At 36.3% G+C, this 23,321-nt stretch overlaps 1 protein-coding gene across 1 annotated transcript in view; it reads right to left on the minus strand.

Moving 5' to 3' along the window:
* The window catches only part of arhgef2a (Rho guanine nucleotide exchange factor (GEF) 2a), a 58,339-nt gene extending 37,961 nt beyond the window's left edge, over window positions 1-20,378 (minus strand). The window contains exons 1-7 of the mRNA XM_081377196.1: window positions 20,238-20,378; window positions 7,817-7,879; window positions 7,475-7,680; window positions 5,704-5,878; window positions 4,132-4,237; window positions 3,623-3,662; window positions 3,381-3,516 (exon numbers count right to left, since the gene is read on the minus strand). Of these exons, the coding sequence (XP_081233322.1) occupies window positions 3,381-3,516; window positions 3,623-3,662; window positions 4,132-4,237; window positions 5,704-5,878; window positions 7,475-7,680; window positions 7,817-7,852 (699 nt within the window). The 5' untranslated portion in view covers window positions 7,853-7,879; window positions 20,238-20,378. The remainder of the gene's footprint in view (window positions 1-3,380; window positions 3,517-3,622; window positions 3,663-4,131; window positions 4,238-5,703; window positions 5,879-7,474; window positions 7,681-7,816; window positions 7,880-20,237) is intronic.
* Between the last annotated feature and the right edge of the window lie 2,943 nt (window positions 20,379-23,321).

The following is a 23,321-nucleotide window of genomic DNA, read 5'->3' on the forward strand; positions in this document are numbered from 1 at the left end:
AGCTCCTTCCTTGTGTGTGTGTATGGGGTCAGATCAGGCTCCAAACAGCTGACTGGACCCGTGTGTAATTGTTTGTGTGTGAGTAAGAGTACGTAAGAGTCTGGAACTTAGAGAGAGAAGCAGAAAGCGCTTTCAAGGAAGTTTAGTCACATGAACATCAGTCTGTGCTTCCCGGCTGATCATATGGTTGCGTTATAAACAAATGGTTAAAAATGCATAACCATAATGCAGAAGAACATTTAACAAATCCTCAGACAGAAAAATGGTCACTAATGCTCTAATAAAACCCGTTTACAGAAAACTGTACAGCACTATAAATCTGGCAATATGGTTTAAAAAGTCGAGGAAAACTATTTAAAAACAAGACGAGACTATTTAAGTTAAGAGTCTAGCTTGCAAATAAAGAAAGTGCCTGCCTCATAAAAATCCTCCCTTCTTTTGCTGGACTGTTTGTGTTGGAGCCTGTGGGCCTGGCACGAAAATCATATTCCCTAAAGTAGACGAGTAATCATGATTGCCGATTCTATGCTGACGCTCCGTCAAGATCTACACAGAAAGCGTGTGTGTGATTTTTAGTGGCATGATGTCATGGAAAGACCTTCAAATCAAACAGACCTTTATATGTAATGATAAGAGTATGTGTTTAGAGTATGGGAACATTTATTAAAGCCGGTTTCTGCTTCAGAGTAAAAATAAATAAATAATAAATAAATAAAAAGGGAACTGCGATCCTCTTCCCCAATTGTGACTTTACTTCTTGTAATTACCGATAATAATAATAATAATTTAGGTTTACAATGGGATATAGTTTAAAATGTAATACAAAATCTTTGTATTAATTAATTAATATATACACAACCATTCAAGATTGTTTTGTTTTAAAGAAATTAAAGTTTTTTCAGCAAGAACACATTAATGATCAAAAGTGACAGTGAAGACTTTTACACTGCTTCAAATAAATGATGTTCTTTTGAACTACATTTCAAAGAATCACAGTTTGCACAAAAAAATATTAAGCACAATTGTTCTCAATTATGATAATAATAAATTAAAGTAACTTAAAGGTGCATTGCGCAAGTCTCTGAGTTTTTGCAGAACTATGCCCCCTCTGGCGACAAGCGAAACTGCAATATAGGCAATTTAATAGGCCCAGTCTCAAATTCCGACCCGAATCCCTCTTATTTATTTTACTGTACAGGATTATAGAGGCAATCGCAGTGATCAGAGAAGGGCTCATTCAGCCCATCAGGCAATTGTTCAAGCATGTATGGGTTAGAAAAACGGGTATTTTTAACATGAAATGTTGCGCAATGCACCTTTAAGCACCAAATCAGCATATTAGAATGATTTCTGAAGGATCATGTGACACTGAAGACTAAAGTAAAGATGTTAAACAAAATGATAAAAAAAAATATTCAGCATCTTTTCTTCAGTCTTCAGTGTCACAAGATCCTTCAGAATGTTTTTTTTGTTTGTTTTTACCTTTATTTAACCAGGATAATCTCTATGCGATTAAAAATCTCTTTCAAAGGAGTGTCCTGGCCAAGAATCAAAATAACAAATACAAAATTACTTAAAAACAACTGCACATCGAGTCTTCTTCAAGTGACCGAAAAATAGATTTGAAATGTTCCATAGACACCAGATTTTGTAATTTCAATTTCATTTGGAGTAGATTCCAGTCAAACGGAGCTGCATACATAAAAGCCCTTTTTCCCAGTTCAATTTTGACAAATGGAACAGAAAGAGTAAAACAATTTTGAGACCGGAGGGAATATTTCCAAACACTTTTCTGTTGAATCAGACAAAAATCATTCTAATATGCTGATTTGGTGCTCAAGTAACATATATATATATATATATATATATATATATATATATAAATTCCAATAATATTTCACAATATTAGTTTTTACAGTATTTTTGTACATACAGTACATACAGTAAACTTAATGTTTTTGAAAGAAGCCTCTCATGCTTGCTTTTGAATGCTAGTGTAGTTAAAAAAATCATATCATATCTCATTGTAAACTTTGTCTTACTGTAGACATTCTCCTAATTACCTTTATTTTTTACTCTGAAACTGAATTTTATATAGATTTGACAGTTCAAGAACATGACTAACACTAATGTGAGCAAACGAGGACTAGGTTTCACAAGCAAACTCAAAACAATGTCATCTTCAGACCTGTCATCACTCGACCATAAAATCCTGCTTTATCATGTGTCATAGTAGTAAATTGGGTCAAAGATAATATTTTGACCGCTGTCCATCCTTAAAACTACAAAAGCTGCCTTTTCATTCAGTCATATGGGTTTCCCAATGTTTCCTAAACCAGCCCATAGATAGCTTGGATTAACTGAAACTTAAAGGATATTTCATCCAAAATGAAAAAAAGTCATAATTTACTCACCCTCATGTCATTCAAAACCTGACGTTCTTTCTTCTATAGAACATAAAAGAAGATATTTTGAGTAACATTTGTGCTTTCGTCCATTCAAAAACAAAGTCAATAGTAACCAAAACTTTTACCAAAATTCTTCAAAATATCTTTTGTGTTCCACAAAAGAAAGACGGTCTCTCAAACAGAAAAAAGCAAGAAAATTTTAAATTAAAATAAATTATGGTCACAGTTTAGTTTAGAGTCTAATTCTCACTATTAAATAACTAATATCTTCGACTTTTAACTCAATAAACTCCTAATATCTGCTTATTTATAGTTAGTAAGGTAGTTGTTAAGTTTAGGTATTGGGTTAGGACTAAGGGATGTACCTGTAGAATATGGTCTTGCAGAATAAAGCATTAATATGTGATTTATATACTAAACAGCCAATATCCTAGTAATATGCATGCTAATAAGCAACTGGTTCATAGAGAGAATCGGACCCTAAACTTAAGTGTTACCGAAATTATTATGGCTTCGATAAGACATCAAACCTACAAAATCCGTGGCGGTTCCTGATGAATTTTGGGGCTGACTGTTAAGTTAGCAACAGTGAGTCAGCATTTGCCAGGTTCTTATGATTCATGCAAGCCGGAGTCTGATTCTAAGTATAAACCTGTGGAATTTGAGCAGGGAGCTTAATAAAACTTTAAACCGTATATAATCAGATCAAGAACTAATAATAAAGGCATAAACTGACATTTTAGAAAAAACAAGTGGAGGAGGGGCACAGAGGGTTTGATGTCAATTATCAAGCTCTCTGTCAAGCAGGACTGTCTCACTCTGCCCTCTGTTGGACTGAAATAATATATCATCAGGTTCCACTACACTGAAATCGCAAGTTTTAGTGAAGAAGGAGGCAGATGCTGCATGTGACTGATAATCATCATCAACATTGTTTTGCCTTCTAACACACTGGGAAAGAAAGGCTCCTACCTTGTGGGTAGCGGTCATCTTGCGTAAGAAGCTCAGCGTTCGTTCCAGCCGATTTCCTGATACGTGATGCTCTTTGTTTTCAACCCCCTCAGCCTTTGTTTGTCCTATATCCCAGCCCAGAGCAGCACTATCTATACTGTACCAGAAAAAAAAGTGAAATGGTTGCATTTAAAGTATGGATATTTGCATTAAAAGTATGGATATTTACAATAAGTAAGCCCACGTCTGATTAAAACACACACCTGCAAGATGAATCTCCAATCTGGTGGTACGAAACACTTTCTAGATTGACAAACAAGATAAGAAATTTTTTTCTCATTGAAATGAAACTTGAATTTAAACGAGTACATGACATCTTATTAATCTTAGTTTCCGATTCAGAGCAAAGCAGAAATAAAGAGCCCAAAACAGTAAATATAACAAAAATATTTGAACACTTTTTTATTTTAATTAAACAGGGAAAACTACACTACCACTCAAAATGGAGTTGGTAAGAACTTTAATGTTTTTGAAATATGTATCAACCAAGGCTGCATTTATTTGATCAAAAATACAGTAAAACAGTAAGTATTAATTTCTTTTAAAAAAAACCTTTCCATTTTCTGACCCCAAACTTTTGAACAGTAGTAATAAAACTTAATAAAATATGTAAACACAAATGTCAGAAAAAGAACCACACAGCAAAAGAAATTCATAATTTCATTTAAAATTGAATTCGTATGAATAAGCTGGAAATCCCAAACACACTGACCATGGCAGTAGGAGAGCGGACGAGGGGCGGAGCTCTTAGGCCTCTGTTGCATCACACACAGGGTGGGGGCGGAGACACTGCAGCCATGCATCTGATTGGACTGCTCCTGAGACAGAAATTCAGAAAGAATGAAAAAAAAAACAAAAAAAAAAAAACACAAAACTGAAACCTACTGATAAAAAACAAATTTGCCCAAATAAAACGAAATTATTTCGTTTAAACGTTCAAAACTTTGGGGTCGGTTATTTTTTTAAAATTATGTTATTATGCTCTCCAATGCTGCTCTAAGGTTGCATTTATTTGATCAAAATACAGTAAAAACATGAATTAAATGTATATATTTATATACATTTATATATATTCATAATATTATAAAAAATTCAAATAAGTTTGCTATCACAGTACATGTAAAATGTATTAAAATATTGTACAAAAAATAATTGAATTTAGTTGAATTAGTTGAATTTAGTTGAAATAGTTGAATTTTCAACAGTCATTTTTTTTTTTAATTCCATACTTTTCCAGACTCAAATGTCCAAACTTGTCTTATCAGACCATATTTAACTTAAATGGTTCATACAGCATTATTTTCAGCATTATAATTGGTATATAGTAGTCACCTGTAAATATTTGTAATTTTCTCTTTTTTTTCCATTGGTTTTCTCAAAGTGATAACATGCGCTTACATGATGAGAAGAACCTAAAACGCTTTATAACCTGCATATATTCACCTCTGACACATCGGTTTGATGCTGTAAATATGGTTTGCTCCTTTATCTGTTGCTGGTTTGAATTTGTTTAGTGAAGTTCAAAAGAGACTAATTCATGTTAAATAAAAACCTTTTTTCCATTATCCAGACCTTGAAATGACTCAAATCTAATTCCTTATTTTTCAATACTTTTCCAAACTGCATAAGAACCCTGGATTACTCCAGTCTTCTGTGTCACATGATCCTTCAGAAATCACTCTAATATGCTTATTTGCTGCTCAAGAAATAATTATCTCTTATTATTATCAATGTTGAAAACAGCTGTCCTGCTTAACATTGCAGCACATGAATTTGGAACATTGTTAAAAAAAAATTCAGGATACTTTGAACAGAAACTTCAAAAGAACAGCATTTATTTGCCAATATGTGTAACCTTGTAAAAGAATGTACTGTACTTTTCTCAAAATTTAATGCATCCTTGTTAAATATTTTTTTTCAAGTCCTCCACTTAAAATAGAATTTATTGCATTCCATTAAATGCAAGTTCAATATTGAGCGGTTCACATCAGTAGCTTTATTTTATTTTGGTGAACAAATTTTACACTTTCCTTAAATAACACAAAAATACAGTCTAAAACCTCCAACTAAATTTTTTGGGGGGAGTTTCTCTCTTTTTCAACATATGACAAATGAAATGAGGTGCTGAACTTGATCTCAGGAGGTCAAAAGGAAAAATTAGATGAGCTGTTTTATTTTATATTTATATCGTTTATGGGGTTTGCATTTTTTTTCAGCGAGGATCCTGCCTTAGAAGGTCACATGTACACAGTACACAGCTCATTAGCTGTATGCATGTTCTAACCTCTAGCACTGATCGATGATGTTCCTGATGCTCTGCACCAACTTCCTCCTCTGTAAGTGACGTCAGGGAGGCTTGAGTGACAGACCTGCGGCGGGTTTCACGAGCTCTCTTTGACCTCAATGCACCGTTCAGCACTAAGGACATCTCATCCGGGTCCAGATCTTCCAGGCTCACACTGAAAAAGAGACAGAATCAACATACATTGTTATTGCATGACATGACACAATAACTCTTGGCAAGTAATTGTAGGTCGGACTTGTTTTTGTCCTGTCGTCTGATGAGTATCATTACAGAGTACCACAAATTATAAGTTCCATAGTACATCTGCAATAACATAAACAAACCTACAAATATGTAAACACACACATATATATACAAACTCCATAACATTAAAGATTTATAAAAAACTTCAATCTCACTCTTTTCTCTTCCTTTAGTTGATTTTAAGTCAGTAACACTAACCAGAGAACGACCCAAACTGCAGTGTAATGTTAGCTCCCTACTGGAGAGACCTATGTATGTCTGTGTGTGTTCTTATCTGTGTGTGTGTATGTGTCTGTCTCCTCACTGAGTACATTGGCACTGGCTGGTAGTGATCTCACAATAAAAGTCCACAGAGTGACACAGTAGAGGCCCTATATCAGCACAGTTGTGAGGACGAGTGAGTGTGAGAGTGTGTGAGTGCGTGTGTGTGTGTGTGTGTGTGTGTGTGCGTGCGTGTGTATGTGGTTCAGGTATACCCTACATTATCGGGACAAAATGTCTCCACAAAGATGGCAATATCTGAAATCCCTGTCATTGTGGGGACATTTTTGGTCCCCATGAGGAAAACAGCTTATAAATCATGCTAAGTGACGTTTTTTCAATTGGTAAAAATGCAGAAAGTTTGAATATATTGAATCTATACAATTTATTCAATACAATTTGTACAGTAAAAAATCATTATGTCTATGGAAAGCCCCCATAAAACATGGAAACCAATAATTTGGGCATATGTCCCATATTATATATTGTAATGGCCTAACTCAGCATAAAGTATTGTAATAAAAAATGTTATTTTAAATATAATGGGTAAGAAAAATATAAACTTTTATATATATATTCATATTTTGCAGGGTTAACCATTCATTTCAGTAAACATTTTAAGTAAATAATTTAGGTTGTGAGGGTTTGCTGACAAAAAGACACATTTGTTTATATTATAAAATTCAAAAGTTTGGAGTCAGTAAGATTTAGTTTACTTTAATACTTTGACTCAGCAGGTACGCATTAAACTGATAAAAAATAATAGTAAAAACACTTATAATGTAACAAAAAGTTTATATTTCCAATAAATGGTGTCCATATTCATCAAAGAATGGTAAAGAAATATTAAGCAGCACAGTGATTTTCAAAATTGAAAACAAGAAATGTCTGAGTGGCAAATCATCTTATTAGAATGATTTCTGAAAGATCATGTGACACTGAAGACTGGAGTAATGGCTGCTGAAAATGCCAGCTTTGCAATAATAAAAAATGCAGCTCACAATATTACTGTATTCTCGATAAAATAAATGCAGCCTTGGTGAATATAAGTGTCTCTTCAAAACAATACAGTATATATGATTTATATGAAATGATGTTTAGCCATCACAATAGCATTTTATTGTCAGTACAGATAAAGCCAAATTAGTCAAAATTTCCTTTTTTTTTTTTTTTTTATTAATTCAGGCAGAGCACACTTGGATCATTCTGAAGAACTGAAGTGCCACAGATGTAAATGTGTTTTCACCTGCGTGAGTCATTGGGTGGATTTCCCTGCGCCACGGCTCCAGGTTCCCAGCTGTGTCTCCTCCAGGGGTCGAGCTGAAGCAAGTGACGAGTGGCAGGGGAGCGTAAGGTCACGACCGGAAGGCCGGGGGAGATCGGTGGAGAGTATTGAGGAGGTGAGAATGAGGAACATGAAGGACGGGGAGAGGGAGGAAGAGTGCTCGACATCTAGGTGTAATGAGTAAGGGAATGAACAAATGAGCTTGTGTTGTAAGTGTGCATGAGAACAATTCATGCAAAACTACTGGCATGTAAACATACAGTTCTTTCCTCACACAGAAACACATAATGCACAATTTCATACCGTGTCCATAAGGTCAGGCAGCTCCTCAGGGCCCATACTCAGATTATAGCTTCACTGCTCCCCCTACAGATCAAAATATGACATTACAGTTTCTTAAGAATATGCTTGGGTAAAATAGATAAAACAACAACAACAAAACAGAACACAAAAAGTCATATCCAATAGAGATCCAGACCACCATTAATCCATAAAGTCAAGTCAAATTATTAATAATCTTTTAATGCGAGAATAGAGTGATTATTTATTAATGAAACTTAAAGCACTTAAAATTTAAATAACACTAATTTTAAAACACTTTTTTGAAAACCATTTAAACATATCCCTGAACAGCTTCCCCAACACTGTGATGTACATGTACAGTAAATTATAGAAATAACAATAACAACAATATTGTTTCATTGAAGAAAATTTGAGTGCAATGCTATGAATGGTCGAAAGGGAATTATATGGTTGCTAAGATGTGCTTATTGGGTTTTACCACATTGTTATCTAGTTGCTAAGGTGTGCTGGATGGTTGTTGCAAGGTAGCTGCTTTCAGGCAAAGTCAAAAGTCTCTAGCTATCCCTCAGGTCTCTCCTTCAATAAGTCTATGGGATTTTATCTGATTATTTTATCTTTTATGATCTGTTAGATGAAAATCTTAGGTCCATTTCATTCCTTAAGGTGCTTAAATCGGTGTAACCTAATGTAGTCAGGTTTTAATGCCATCCCAAACATGATGTCGGTGCATTCGCGATCACCTTCCAGAGGGGTGGGTCCCCCTCGGCCCGTTCGCCGTGGGACCCCCTAAAGCGCAGGCTGCTGCGGTCACACCAATTGCATCGCCTTTTAAGGACGGCCCTGGTCAGGTTTATTCAGTCATATAAAATATTTTTGACTTCTATACATCCAGTTAATTAGATGTTACCAGTTTTCTAGGATCTGATAACATATCACAGTTTTGTTTACAACTACAATAAAAGTCCAGCACATGAGAGAATTCATGCAGTCATAAAAGCTTAGGTCATTGCACATTTAGTAAAAATGTGTCGTAACCTCACAGGGAGTTTATGGAAAGCAAGTGATTGGGTGGGAACAGCTTTGGTTCATGTTTTCACTCTAGAGTCTGTTTATCTCTCATTTTACCTCCCTCTTCCTTTCTTCCCCTCGGTCTCTATGGTTATCGCATAACACCGTTTTGAAATAGTCTGTAGTTCCATCCTTTTCTTTATTCCCATTCTATTAGGAATGCATTGTGAAGCACACACATGCCTATATAAAACCATTTCCTCTTGTATAATGGCTTCTGTCATTTTAGTGTTCCAGTTTGCAACACATTAAAAGTAAGAGTGAGTAATGTTCTGCAAATAATTTGTACACGACACAAAGACGCGGTCTGCCAACAGGCCGAGATAAGGCAGTTATTACCTCTGTTCCACACCTTTGTGTATGCAAGCACGTACAATGAGAGAAAGTAAGTTGACAGTAGAAAGAGAACGTAGAGGTCGAGATTGTTGCAATCGCAGTTCATGATTTTGTTTCCTAGCAACAAAACTGTTATGTCACTGTGTGTAAAGCATATCAAACATGCATCGTTGTTCTTAAACAGTATATTTCTACTATCACAATTTACTTACTCACAGTATTTTTTTAAATCGTGGAAACCAAAATAAGTTTTTTAAAGAACATACTTTAGCATTCTAAAGTATTTACGTGAGGAACAGACTGAATTAAAGTCATGACTGGTAAAGGATATGGCAATGTTAATGTATTTGGTTTTGGCAGAATAGATCTGCTACGCTGCGCTGCAGAGCAAGTACAGAGATTTGCTTCTGTCAATACATTCACAGATATGCTGCACATATAGCACATGTAACATACATATAATAACCCCGTAGCACATCTATACAGGTGGAGCTGGGGAAGGTGGTGGGTGCTGATTTTGTTTAGGGTTAGTTGCATGTAACTATGTATAATGTACTGTTAATAATGCATTAAGTACATGTAACATGTAGCAAGGACACAGTAAATCTTCTCCTCCATTTGGCCAATGAATTCAAACTCAAAAAACAAACCAATTTGATTCATAAATGAATCATTCATTTTTGGATCAACTGATTCATTGAATAGATCTGAAAGTTTATTTAGGATGCCTAAAAGTTTTTTCCCCTCCAGAATTTGAGTCACAAATATATGCAAGGATAAAAACAATAATTACATTGGTCATAGGTACAAACACATATTTTTAATAATAAATGAATGCAAAAAATGTGTTTTTTTTTTTTTGGCTGATGATTTGGCAGCAAAATGTTCACCTTTGGCAGGTGTGGCGAAAAGTTCATTTTGGACTTAAAATGCAGTGTACATCTGCTTGACTCAGATGTCATAACGTTTAAAATTCCACAAGATCATCACAAGATTACTGATAATACCATAATCACGTTATGTCACCGTGAAGGCAGCCAGCACTTTTTTTCCTCCATACACACACAAGAACAGCAACTGTCTTTTATACACCCTCTTACCCCTCCTTCTCAGTCTCAGTCCTCTACCGCTCCTGGGCCTCTTTTCCACTCCTCTCGCTTATACATTTACTCGTTCTTGCATGCTTTTGCCTCTCTATGTCCTCCTCTCTCTATATTATCCACCCTAACTTTAGAGTCTAGAACCAAAAAATGGATAGATCAAATTACAGCCCATTTCATTGCTCAACAGAGGCGTGGAACTGGACGGTGGATTTTTATTGAACATATCTGATGTCTTTAAAGGTGAGGTGTGTGTGATTTCTGCAGCTCTAACACTGCAATGGAATGGAAAGAAAATGAAAGTTTTCAATCGGGTTTCCCCAAATATTTTGTCCACCTGCCAATTGTCAAAGAAGCAAATAGTCTGCCTCAAGTAAGCCAACATTCTGTGCTAGTTGGGATGCTAAAATAATACATTTATGGAATATTAGCTTATAATGCAGTATTAAAAATGTAGGTCCCACTTTATATTAAGTGGCTTTAACTACTATGTACTAACATTGAAATGAATAATTTGATAAAATGGACTTGTGTACACACTGGACGGTGTGTTTTTACATTGTACTTATATTTTAAAAATACCTGCATGTAATTACAGCTGTAATTAGTCTATGTAATTACACTTGTAATTACATAAAACCTACCCATACCACCACACCTGTCCCTAACCTTACCAGTATCACACCTCAAAAGTTTTCAAAAGACACTAATGCTTTTATTCAGCTTTTTTGGTTTAAAAAAATGCTACTGTTTTCCAGAATCATGAAAAATAATTGACCAAAATTTCAACAAAAATATTAAGCAGCACAACTGTTTTCAACAATGATAATAAGAATACATTTTTCTTGAGCACCAAATCAGCATTTTAGATTATTTAGGCATGTAGAAAATGGTCAAGATGATTTGCGGAAATTCCAAACGAGCATCAGAATGAAAGGTGATTTAAGTCACTTTTGAAAGTGGTTGTTAGTGCCAGACTGTCTTGAATATTTCCGAAACTGCTGATCAACTGGGATTTTCACACACAACCATCTCTAGGGTTTACAGAGAATGGTTGAAAAAGAGAAAATATCCAGTGAGCGGCAGTCCTGTGGGCGAAAATGCCTTTTTGATGCCAGAGGTCAAAGGAGAATGGCCAGACTGGTTCCAGCTGATAGAAAGGCACTTGTTACAACAGATGTATGAAGAAGAGCATCTCTGAATGCACAATTAGGGCTGTCACTTTTGTGAAAAAATCCTGTTCGATTTTTGAGACATAGGTGTTCATTGAATCGATTGTAAAATCGATTTTAAATGTCTAAAGACGTTTTCATTTTCAACGCCAAATATAGGCAAATCCACGGACAACTAACAGGCATTAGGACGAATGTAAAGAGGGCGCTTGAGACGCACACAAGTACGCAATATTTCTGATGATTTATTGGCGTGGAGTTTCGTGCACAATGACAAACAGGAGTGCAACATTCTCGGAAAACAATAAGCAGAGTGGACTGCCATAACATCAATGAAAAACATAACTGCAGGCTTCAACATGACTGTGTTTATGATTAGAAATGTCAAACAAATTTCACCAACGTAGGCGACTGTAGCCCGTAGCCCGAATCTGTAGCTGTATGCATGAGACTGTCTGAATACCGGCAGAATTCACATTTTTGTTGTAAAAAGAGACACATTATGCAGAAGTAGGCTATAATTTGCTGTTTGTCAGAGCCTGCAGTTGCCTGCAGTCTCGATTTCTGCTGCGACATTCAGATGGTAGGGTTAGAATTTGGCTTAGGCCATCCTTAAAAATATTTTGGTTTGCAGTAACAGCAAAAAAAAAGAAAAAAAGGGTCGGTAGGTAGGTCTATATTTTTTATAAAAAATAATATAAAAAAAGTATATTTTTTTAATAATAAAAAAATAAAATCGGGGCCAGGGGGGGGTCTTGAGAGAACATTTTTCACCGATGTCTAGGGGCTGTTTACACCAGGCCACTTTGCGTTTTCTCAGATCGGATTGCAATCTGATTGATCAAAACGATTCCATTATTTACACCTGGTTACATAGATGTGTGTTGTTGTTTTTTTGCGGATATAACCGATCTTCAATTCCCGCTATATGCAGATTTAATGGAGTGCACCGAAAGCAACAGTTATTATTTTATTGATCAACAGCTAAAATTTCTGAATCAAAGCCCGCAATAAGAGAAAGCGGAAACAGCCCTGGTAAGATCATTTCGTTTCTTTACATTTAATGAAGATGATCGTGTGTTAAGCGTCTGCGACTTACTTTCACTTTGATTTGCGATAGCACGTTGATGCTTAGCTTCTCATCTGCGGCGATGCTTGTTGCAGTAGCGTCGTCATTACTGACTAAAACATGACATATAGCCTATAACACGCTTTCACATGTTTATTTTTTAATAAACCATATTCAACAACACATAAAAATGAAATAATCTTTAGAGTAAAGCCGCAGCCATCATTACCAAGCGCGAACCATTGACAGTGAATGAAACGAAACGATCTTAGCCTGCAGGCCGTAGTGTGACATGCGTAAACCTGGTGTAAACATAATGACGCGCCACGAGTTTTTATTTAGAAGAAAGAACGTAGCTTATGTTTGTATGTATGTCTAAGCAATTTATATTCACAATACTTAATAACTAATATTATTTTATTGCATTTGTATTAGTTGTTTGAAGAGTTAAAAAAAAAAATTGGTCGGTTTTAACGCAAGTTTACAACCGGCAAGTCGGTCGGACTAAAAGGGGAAAAAAAATAATAATTGGGTCGGTACTAAATTGACAGGGTCGGTCGGGTTACGGCAAACAAGAATATTTTTAAGGATGGCCTTATACAACATGAAAGCATGGATTCATCCTGTCTTGTATCAACGGATCAGGCTGCTGGTGGTGGTGTAATGGCGTGGATATTTTCTTGGCACACTTTGGGCCCCTTAGTACCAATTGAGCATTGTTTAAACGCCACACACTACCTAAGTATTGATCATGTCACCACAGTGTACCCATCTACCGATGGCTACATCCAGCAGGATAACGTACCGTCACAAAGCTTAAACCATTTCAAACTGGTGGCAATGAGCTCACTATACTCAAATGGCCTCCACAGTCACCAGATCTCAATCCAATAGGGGATCTTTGGGACGTGGAAGAACAGGAAATTCGCATTATGGATGTGCAGCTGAAAAATCTGCTGCAACTGCCTGATGCTATCATGTCGATAAGGACCAAAATCTCTGAGGAATCTCAGCACCTTATTGAATCTGCCACAAACAGAGTTCTAGAGGCAAAATGGGGTCCACTAGTAAGAACCAGTACAATCAAAGTGTACCTTTGTAAGTATATAACATTAAATATTACAACTGTAGTATCAATGACCCTAAGTTCTAAAGTAAAAAGCCATGCCAAGTAAAACCTGCATTTAGTTAAACTGCTTCACAAAGTCTGCATTGTTCATTACTTTCTATGAATCACACGACATTTTGTTTTGATGGCTCAAAGGCAACAGCTTTCTGTCCAAGCTTTCTTTTAAATGTCCTTCGATTTTCTTACAGCCCATGTTTTTATATTCCCCTCCCTTCTTTCCACTGATGTCATGTTAACTCTGGGTCCCTCTCCCAAAGAGCAAACATGCAGAACAATGAGAGAAAGTATGTGTACAGTACAGTGAGTCAGGGTGAACTACAGGTCGCAAGCTGCATGCGAATGTGTGTACACACGCATTTGAGAGTCGAATCGGTGGTGATTGAAGGTGCATCACTGGCACACTGCGCTCAGTTCATGACTCACCTGAAAGTTGTCACCATTAGCAACTGAATTAGCATCTTTTTATCACTTTTGACATTTAAACAGAGCCTCTTGAATTCTACTGCAGAAATACAAGTGGATGACTTTTGATTACAACCGAAACAAATTGATAGAATTCATGAAACTGGCTGTGGTCGCCTGGTGAACAGAAACTTATTGACAGTCTGCAGGACTAATTTTATGAATTAGGACTTCAAAAAAGTCAATCCACCAACCCCTTAGATTTTAAAATGACAGTTCACTAAAATTACAAACAATTGCATTACTCACTTTCATTATGTATGTATTCTTCTGTGGAACACAAAAGGAGATGTTCATGCTGCTTTTTTAATTCATTGTAATAAAGAAAATTTATGGCGAAATGGTTTCAGAAGTACGTACAGTAGGGCTGGGTGATATATATCGCATGACATTGTTATGCGCATCTCGTCCAGTAAAGCCGGTTCCTTGATTAGTAGCAAATCGCCACCACCTACTTTCAAATGAAGCGGCATTTACTACACAGAGCCGTAGTTCACTGACAAGCTGAGCCATATCGCATTAATTAGGCTATCACGGACGTATCGCCTGCGATAATTAATGCGATATGGCTCAGCTTGTCAGTGAACTACGGCTCTGTGTAGTAAATGCCGCTTCATTTGAAAGTAGGTGGTGGCGATTTACTACTAATCAAGGAACCGGCTTTACTGGACGAGATGCGCATTAACAATGTCATGCGATATATCGCCCCGCCCTAACGTACAGTATCACCTGGTTGGTTCCTTTAATTTTTCTTGAAAACTAAGTGATCATTTACTCACCCTGGTGTTGTTCTAATGCCATATACCCTTTCTTTTTCAGAACACAAAAGGATAAAACTTTTTTTTTTAAAGTCCCGCTCGCGCTCTGCATCAAGCTTTTTAAAAAAAGACACAAGTTGCACAGAATGGTCCCATGCGACATGTTGTATATTCCAATTGTTCTAAGTCCTGGGATAGGATTTAAAGGAGAACTCCGGTCAATTTTAACATTGAGCTAATTTTTTTGTACATTTGGAGTGCTGTCAATACAGAGAACAACGACAAAAATCGGTAGTCGATTGCCGAGTTCACGCGCATGATCATAGGTACTAAACCTATGCGCGTGAACTCGGCAATCGACTACTTTGGACTTCACCCGAAAACAGGATGTAAACACAGGTATTTGCGCTGGCTTAAATAACATAATTTTTATACATTTCTTTCACATCTACTGCAGTCAGATTCACCCGTGTTCACTCTGAAGGAATCACTCACATTTTCTGTGCACTTGTAATGACACATCAAGGATGTTAAGAGGCTAAAAGCAGGTTTAAAACTTGCCCCATTGAAGTCAACAGGGTGCAAATTTTAAAAATAGAATAACACGGTGTAGGCAACACCGATTTTTGTCGTTGTTCTCTGTATTGACAGCACTCCAAATGTACAAAAAAATGAGCTCAATGTTAAAATTGACCGGAGTTCTCCTTTAAGAAAAAATAAAATAAAAAATGCACTGTTTAACGAAAATCCTGACCTTGGCCATAGCCTTTTGTGCACATGCACGTTCATGAGACTGTATTAGTGCCGCAGTTCACTGCGACTCGCACAGAAAAAGCACACAAGTGAGAAATAAAGATGAATAAAAATGCAACATAAAATGCAACACATGGACCTTATGCGTCAGAGAAACAAGTGTGCAGCCATCTTTAGAAAATTGTCTTTGAAATTCTATTTTTGCGGTAGCCCTGTATATTTCTATGACATCGCCGTACAAGAATAATTAGCTAGTGAAGTGGATTCCATTATTGTAGAGATTTTTCAGCTGTGTTTGATTAGGGATGGAGTTAAACTCTGCAGGACAGTGGCCCTCCAGGACAGGAGTTGCGCTGTCTAGAAAAAGAAGTTCGATACGTGAGCAGGGGTATACAGTTAGCAAACATCCAGACGCCACCCACACTGCTGAGAGCGGAGTTCAGAAAAATATGTAAATATGTGCTTTCCTCTCAATAACAAATTAAAAACACAACAAAACGAAAGTGGTGAGAAAAAAGCAGTTAAAGCGTCTTATCATAACGATATATTTGCAATAGCTCTGCAATTCGGCACTCCAGTCATGTCATGTTTATTTATAGGCTATGACCTTTTATACAATGTTTTAAAGGAAGCAGCAGCTTTACAGTATTAAACATAAAAAACTGTGTCAGTGTCACTTTCATTTAGACAACTTCAATTTCTACTAAAGTAGCTGTGTTTTTACTCGCATCTCACCTCAACGGACCAAACAGAAGAAATGAACCAGTGATTTCCAGGTCAAAGGTAGAGCCTCATAGACTCATATACCTGTTGCGTAATAACCACGGACTAATAGAGTGGTGCAGGTATGACATCACTTTGTAGGCCAGAATGCAGACGCAAGTTAGCATTTTAGCACTAGGAGCACAGCTACTTGGGCGGAGTGATTAGCGCAGCACACGAGACGCCCTGTTGATGGTTCCGTAAACAAAGTAGCCACTCCGCCCAAGTAGCTGTGCTCCTACGCCTAGTGAGAATATAGTTCCCAGTATTTATACGATTAAAAATGGTCTCTGTCTCATATAGCCTTGTTATTTGTACACGCTGTGACTATACAGATCACAACATGTAAATAGGAAAATGTTTGCATTATTTTGTCACTTATTGGGATTAGTATGCTACCTTATCCATTTACATCCAGTCTTTGTGCTAAGCTAGGCTAGCGGTGGGTGCGTCAAATAACACTTACAGAACGCACAGAAATGAAAAAGGTATGGACTTATCTAACTCTGGGGGATACTGTGAATAAGCTAAAGTCCCAAAAAGTCGAAGTGTTCCTTTAAGTGTCTTGAAAAAGGCGGTTGCTAACAAGTGACTAAATGGGACTACAGAAGCTGTCGAGGAGATTAAACAGGTAACTCAAGGGCTTTTACAGCATTGTTATGTTTATAATTGTGCTCGCAAACTATTCTAACTCAAATGTACTGGGAAAATGTTTTTAGAAAGACTGAAAGAGTTGTCGGAAGCTTAGTCATGAACTCATGGGACCGTGGTGTAGTTTATTTATAGTCTACCTTTAGCTTTTTACTTCTGGCGACTGCATTTCAGAATGAGCTTTATTCGCCAAGTGTGTACAAACACACAAGGAATTTTTTGTGGTTTTTACAGGAGCTCTTGGTACATACATACATATATGACATTAGAACAGGTATTTAAATGAGAACATAAATAAATAGAATAAACAATAATAATAGTTATAGTATACATCTGAAACAGTTATGTACAGATTTGTGCATTGTGTGTACAGCTCTATAAATAAAATTTGTATATGTATTTACACAAAAAAACCTCTTGCTTCTCTCTCAAGTACTGAATGAATTATACAGCAGGTGTTAATTGCTGTTTTAGCTGTTTAAGCTGGAGATAGCATGGGGGAAAAAAATGTTTTTGTGCCTAGATGTTCTAGTGCGCAGAGATCTGTAACGTCTGCCTGACGGCAGAAGTGCAAACAGGTTTTGGCCGGGGTGGGAGGGGTCTGTGATGATGTTCCCTGCCCGTTTCTTCACTCTGGCATTGTACAAGTCCTGAAGGTTGGGGAGGTGTACACCAATGATCCTTTCAGCTGTCCTAACAGTCCGTTGTAGTCTTCTTATATCTGATTTGCTGGCTGACCCAAACCAGACAGTTATAGAAGTGCACAGAACCGACTCAATAACAGCTGAGTAAAACTGAGTCATCTGCGCTTGTGGTAGGTTGAACTTTTTCAGTTGACGAAGGAAGTACAACCTCTGTTGGGCCTTTTTGACAATGGAGTCAATGTGATTGTCCCACAATCACATTTAGGCTTCAGAATTCATAAAAGTTGTGTCCACCTGTGATAATTATCTTGATGGACAAAACATGCAAGTATCATAAGCTTATGTTGATCACAGAGCTTGTCTTTAGCGATAATCCAAAAGCCTGTGGGGAAATCCTATTGGGTTTTTGACGAGAGAACCCTGTCATACCTGCACCACTCTATGGTAGTTGGAAGGCGTTTACCAGCCGGAGCAAACTTTTTAGGGAACTTTTCCTAACTCCCGAAATGAGCTCCAAATCAACTTAATTTGGGGTGTTTCTGTTCTAAATGGCATTTTACTTTTCACATTTACTTCTATCTCTCTGAAGATGTCCACCCCCCTCGCCACCTTGTGTGCTGTCAGTCACCAAGTGACTATAAACATGCCCTCCACCCCCTTCCCTTTGTCACCCCTCACTCTATTTATCTCCTCTTCCTTTTCTTATTCGTTGCAAAGAAGGCCACATGTAGTCACAGAGGGGGTTCTGAGTAATACAGAACTCAGAATAGCTCTTACTAATGACTAGATCTCTATTTTCCAAGGTTAAGGAGTTTCCAGTTACAGCAGACTTTGAACAATTCAAGATCAACCGATGAACAGCACTTTAAGTTCTAGTAAATAAATATACAGTGTCATATTCAAATATCTCAAGAATCATTGTAAAGGCATTAGTTCAAGAAACTTTAAAAGGTCAAAAGATCAAAAGCACTGACACTTATCAAAGGAAATGACCTCACCTCAAAAGGTTTATTATCAGAAATCAATGCATTCGCAATCAGATTAACTGTTCTGGAGAATCAATGGTAATTAGGGATGCACCGATACCATTTTTTAAGAATCGATCCGATACCAAACATTCTGAGTATCGGCCGATACCGATACCCGATCTGACAAAACAGCAGTATCGGAGCCGCATCCCTAATGGTAATCAATGAGAATCAGCTCAGGCGCCAGTATGGCCATTATGTCAAGACAGTGTTTTAAGATCTACTAGTATGAGCCACTAGAAGTTAGTCAAGGGGCAGTCAGTCTTACTTTTCAGTATCAAATTAGGCCAAAAAAAATTGATGACTGACTTGTAAGACTAGTCTTAGTGGTTTATGCAACCAGCCGCTTATCTTTAAGTTAGCAAAATGAAGTGAAACTGTGTGACTTCCAAGGAAGCATTCCGTTCGTATTTGCAGCATGAAAGAATGAGAGATTCGATGTTTATGATACGCTTCTACGGTACTCCTGCACGTAATGACGCCGTTAACAGCAACTGTGCCAATAACACACTTGAGACTCAGGCCACACACATTCATTGGGTTCGCTGACCTCTGTTCAACGGTTCCCCTTTTTCTTATTGCCTTAAATGTCGTTTCATTGCCATTTACTGATCTGTCTCCTTTAAAGTTTAATTTCTTTACTTTTTTTAAAAAAACAACAAAAGAAATAATAACATAAATATAATAATGAATAAATGTAAATTAATGAAATGACATCTCAAATGACATTCAAATAAAAATAATTCTGTTTGTTTATTCATTTAAGAGCTTATGCATTCTTTGATTCCATCTAAAAAGTGACCCATGTATGTCTCTCTTTTACACTTTTATCTGCCGCTGTCCCATCTCCAAAGCAAAAAGATCCTGATCCTGCTTAGCTCATCTTTTCTGTGTCAATTTCACCCTTAACCTCTGTCTTCCCAGTTCAATCCTCTTTGCTCATTCTCTCTCCCTCTCTCTCCATGAAGTCATGTTTTTAAACAGAACTCCATAGGCAAGAAAGGCAGCAGTTCCTCACAAAGGTCTCAGGTAGCACAGGGCCCCTGGAGATTACAGATATAGGGTCAGACACAAAGAGCCTTCTTTCGCACACTCAATTACACATTCTCAACACCCAAATAGAATTTCCTTCTCCTAATCCTTTCTTCACTCTTAACGGCTGTCATTGTTTACAGAAAGAACAGACCGGGTTACGCGCACACACGCACACTTAAATGTTAACAACGTAAGGAATTATTAAACATTTCAGTCCTCTGAACTGATATATAAAAAGAACCTGTATAATTCAGGAAATGTACATAACGTTACGTGTCCGCTTATTGATATTTGGTCGATGAAGAAATAACGTTAATCGCACTTAAAATATTTAACCGGTGTTCTCCTGTTATTCTTTTCCTTTCTTTTCATTGTGATTGTTTTAACTGTACCAGACAGTCAGTGAGTGGTCCCACTTAATAAAAACTTTTTGTAGTAACTTTTAATGACTTACCTGTCCGCTGTGATGTTCTGTTAATATTATATCCTAACGTCTTTTTCAATTTCACCCAGACAGACGCTCCTCGATGTTTACTTCCTCTTCAAAACCTTTAAAATTCTCTTGGTGTGTTAATTTCATCTAAGCACCGTAGACCAAATGGTTTTCAATCATGACTTTCCCGGACAAACTTCGGTAAAGTACATCATCATCTAACGTTACATCCCCCTCATACGCCGGGAATTTCAGTGCTGAGTGTGTGTGCTCGCTCCCGCGGCCTCTGACCAGCGCAGTCGCCACGCCCACATCCGTGACGACATCACAGGTCCAGGTGTGCTGCAGTTGGACTGTATTTATGGCCATATAATTTAGAAAACACATTCCAAATGTGTGTGTGTTTGTTTGAGAGAGTGAAGTGAAATTAGTCAGACGTGTGCAGACGTGATCATGGGATTAATAAAGACTATTAATCAAATAATTTGGTCAGTAATTGAGCAAAGATTATGTCAGGGTTACTACTTCCTACACTGTTTGACCAACTAGTTTTCATGACTTTTCCAGTCATGTGTTATTCGCTGCATAAGAATTTTTAAGATTGTACTTTCTATGAGAACTTTCCTGATTTTTAGAGATGAGCATAACCAGAAAATGTCCATGACTTTTAATTATTGATTTTTTTTTATTGTTTAAAAAACAATTTTGTTAATTTGTTTACTGAGCAGATTCTTATAGCAGTTTTAATATATATTCCCATTAATTTATTATTATTGTGAAAAAAAATTACATCTATTACATCTTAATTACTATTATTAGGTGCATTATTTATTTTTGTTAATGTTTTGTCAATTTATTAATAGATTTTCCAGCCCTGCAAATTACACTTTTGAAATTCCTTGATATTTCCTGGCTTTCCATGATGGTGGAAACCCTGATATGTGCATGTGCTGAAACAAAATTGATCAGACATTAAATTAAAGGACAAACTGCTTTTAATTTACACAAAGCAGAATCAAAACAAACCAGGACAAACATTTAAACTAACAAATTGTATAGGAAAAAACGCATGCACCAAATTACTCAATGACATTTTCTATATAGCTTAGACAATAGTATCAAATTATATAAAAAACCTAAACACACACCAAATCATTATACATTTGCAAATACAAAAGCAAATGAGACACACAAATACTGCATAAGAAAATCTGACACATAGAGAAAATCACACTCACTAATCTGACATGCTCCATTAAAAAACATAAATAAACATAATAAAACAAAACAAAACCAGTGGTCTGTTGACATATTTGATTCATTAAACTGTGCTGTTACATATTAAAGGAATTACAACCCTCAGGCAAATGTTACATAACAGAAGACACAGTAACATTCTTGCAAGTCAGGTATAGTTTACAAAATATATCATGACAATAATATATAATATTAATTTGTGCGATATTCACATTACAAGTTCTATAGGCAAGAGTGTACGAGGGCAAAATGTTGTAGCTATGTTTAGATAATGGAAGACTTCTTAAACTGAACAGTTATTTATAAACCTACAAGGAAGACCTTTCCTTTAAAAAAGACTAATATATATATATATATTATATATATATATATATATATATATAAAATTAAATTGATATAGTTTCTTGAGACTGACAGTAAAGGCAACAATTAGTGTCTAGAATAATTCAAGCAGCGTTTCATAAAGCTCAACACTGCATGGCGCCATTCAAGTACATTTAAAGTGGCTCTTCACATGAAATCACTGTTGAACACACTCAAAGTTGTAAAATTGTTAACTGCTTTACACGTCAAACACAATTTATAACAGCTGTATATATCTGTTCATGCCATAAATGAATATTTGCTCAGAGATGACCGTACCGAAGATAGCCTAGTATATATTAAACTCGTCAGACAAGCCAGCACTCGCGTAATATTTCAACTACTTCAGCCACGTGGAGAAAAAAGGCAGCTTGCTGAATTCTCATTAATATAGGGAATACGGTTTGGTCTCTGGTGGTCTAATTCAGGACAGTAGAACATGTCTTGGTCTAGAATGGATCGTGTTTTTGAGAAGATATGTAAGTTAAGGCACTCAGCCCAAAAAGTCCTCTCTTATAATTTGGTTTGCTTGTTTTTCTTCGAGTACAGTAAACTATGACCGCGTTTACACCTGGTTTTAAGATCCGTCTCGGTTGATTCAATCACATGTGGTCAGTAGCCCTACTAAATAGGGTGCAAATGATCGGTTCACTCACTCAAACCACATTCAGAGGTAGTCAGAAACACATGTGACCTTGTTGCATTTGTAGTGTAAACGTTATAAGGATCGTCTACTCGCCTACCATCCATTGTGCTTAAACAAGGGTTTAAAATTCAAAAGAAGAAAAAAAATGGAAAAACTGCATACTTATGCACAAGAAAGTAACTTATTAGTTAGTTGATATTAATTCTAGTTAGCTTAAAGTCCAAGTAATCATCATCATTTTTGTGCTTTAAAAAAAAATTGTGCTTTATCAAAATGCAGTAACACACTGACATAGTAAGTGATGTACATAGTCATGAGTCCTTTCTTTTGAACTCCTAGTAAGTTGCTAAATGAATGTTAATACCAGGTATAAACGGGGCTTTGACTTTGCTATTGTTTTTAAGCAAATCTGATGTTGAATATTTATGTTGAAATGCAATGTTATATAATACATATATATATATATTATATAACATTGCATTTCAACATAAATATATATATATATACACACTGTACACACACACACAAACACACACACTACCGTTCAAAAGTTTGGGGCCGGTAAGATTTTTTGATTTCTCTTATGCTCACCAAGACTGTAAAAACACAAAATACAATTAGGAAATATTATTACAGTTTAATAATACTTTTCTATTTAAAAACGTTTTGTATAATAAATGTAATTTATTCCTATGATGAATTTTCAGCATCATTACTCCAGTCTTCAGTGTCACATGATCCTTCGGAAATAATTCTTATATGTTGGTTTGATGCTCAAGAAACATTTCTTAAGATCAATGTTAAAAACCGTTGTGCTTCCGTGACACATTTTTTTTTTT

Source organism: Scardinius erythrophthalmus, assembly GCF_964197995.2.
Source record: "Scardinius erythrophthalmus genome assembly, chromosome: 10".
NCBI lineage: Eukaryota > Metazoa > Chordata > Actinopteri > Cypriniformes > Leuciscidae > Scardinius > Scardinius erythrophthalmus.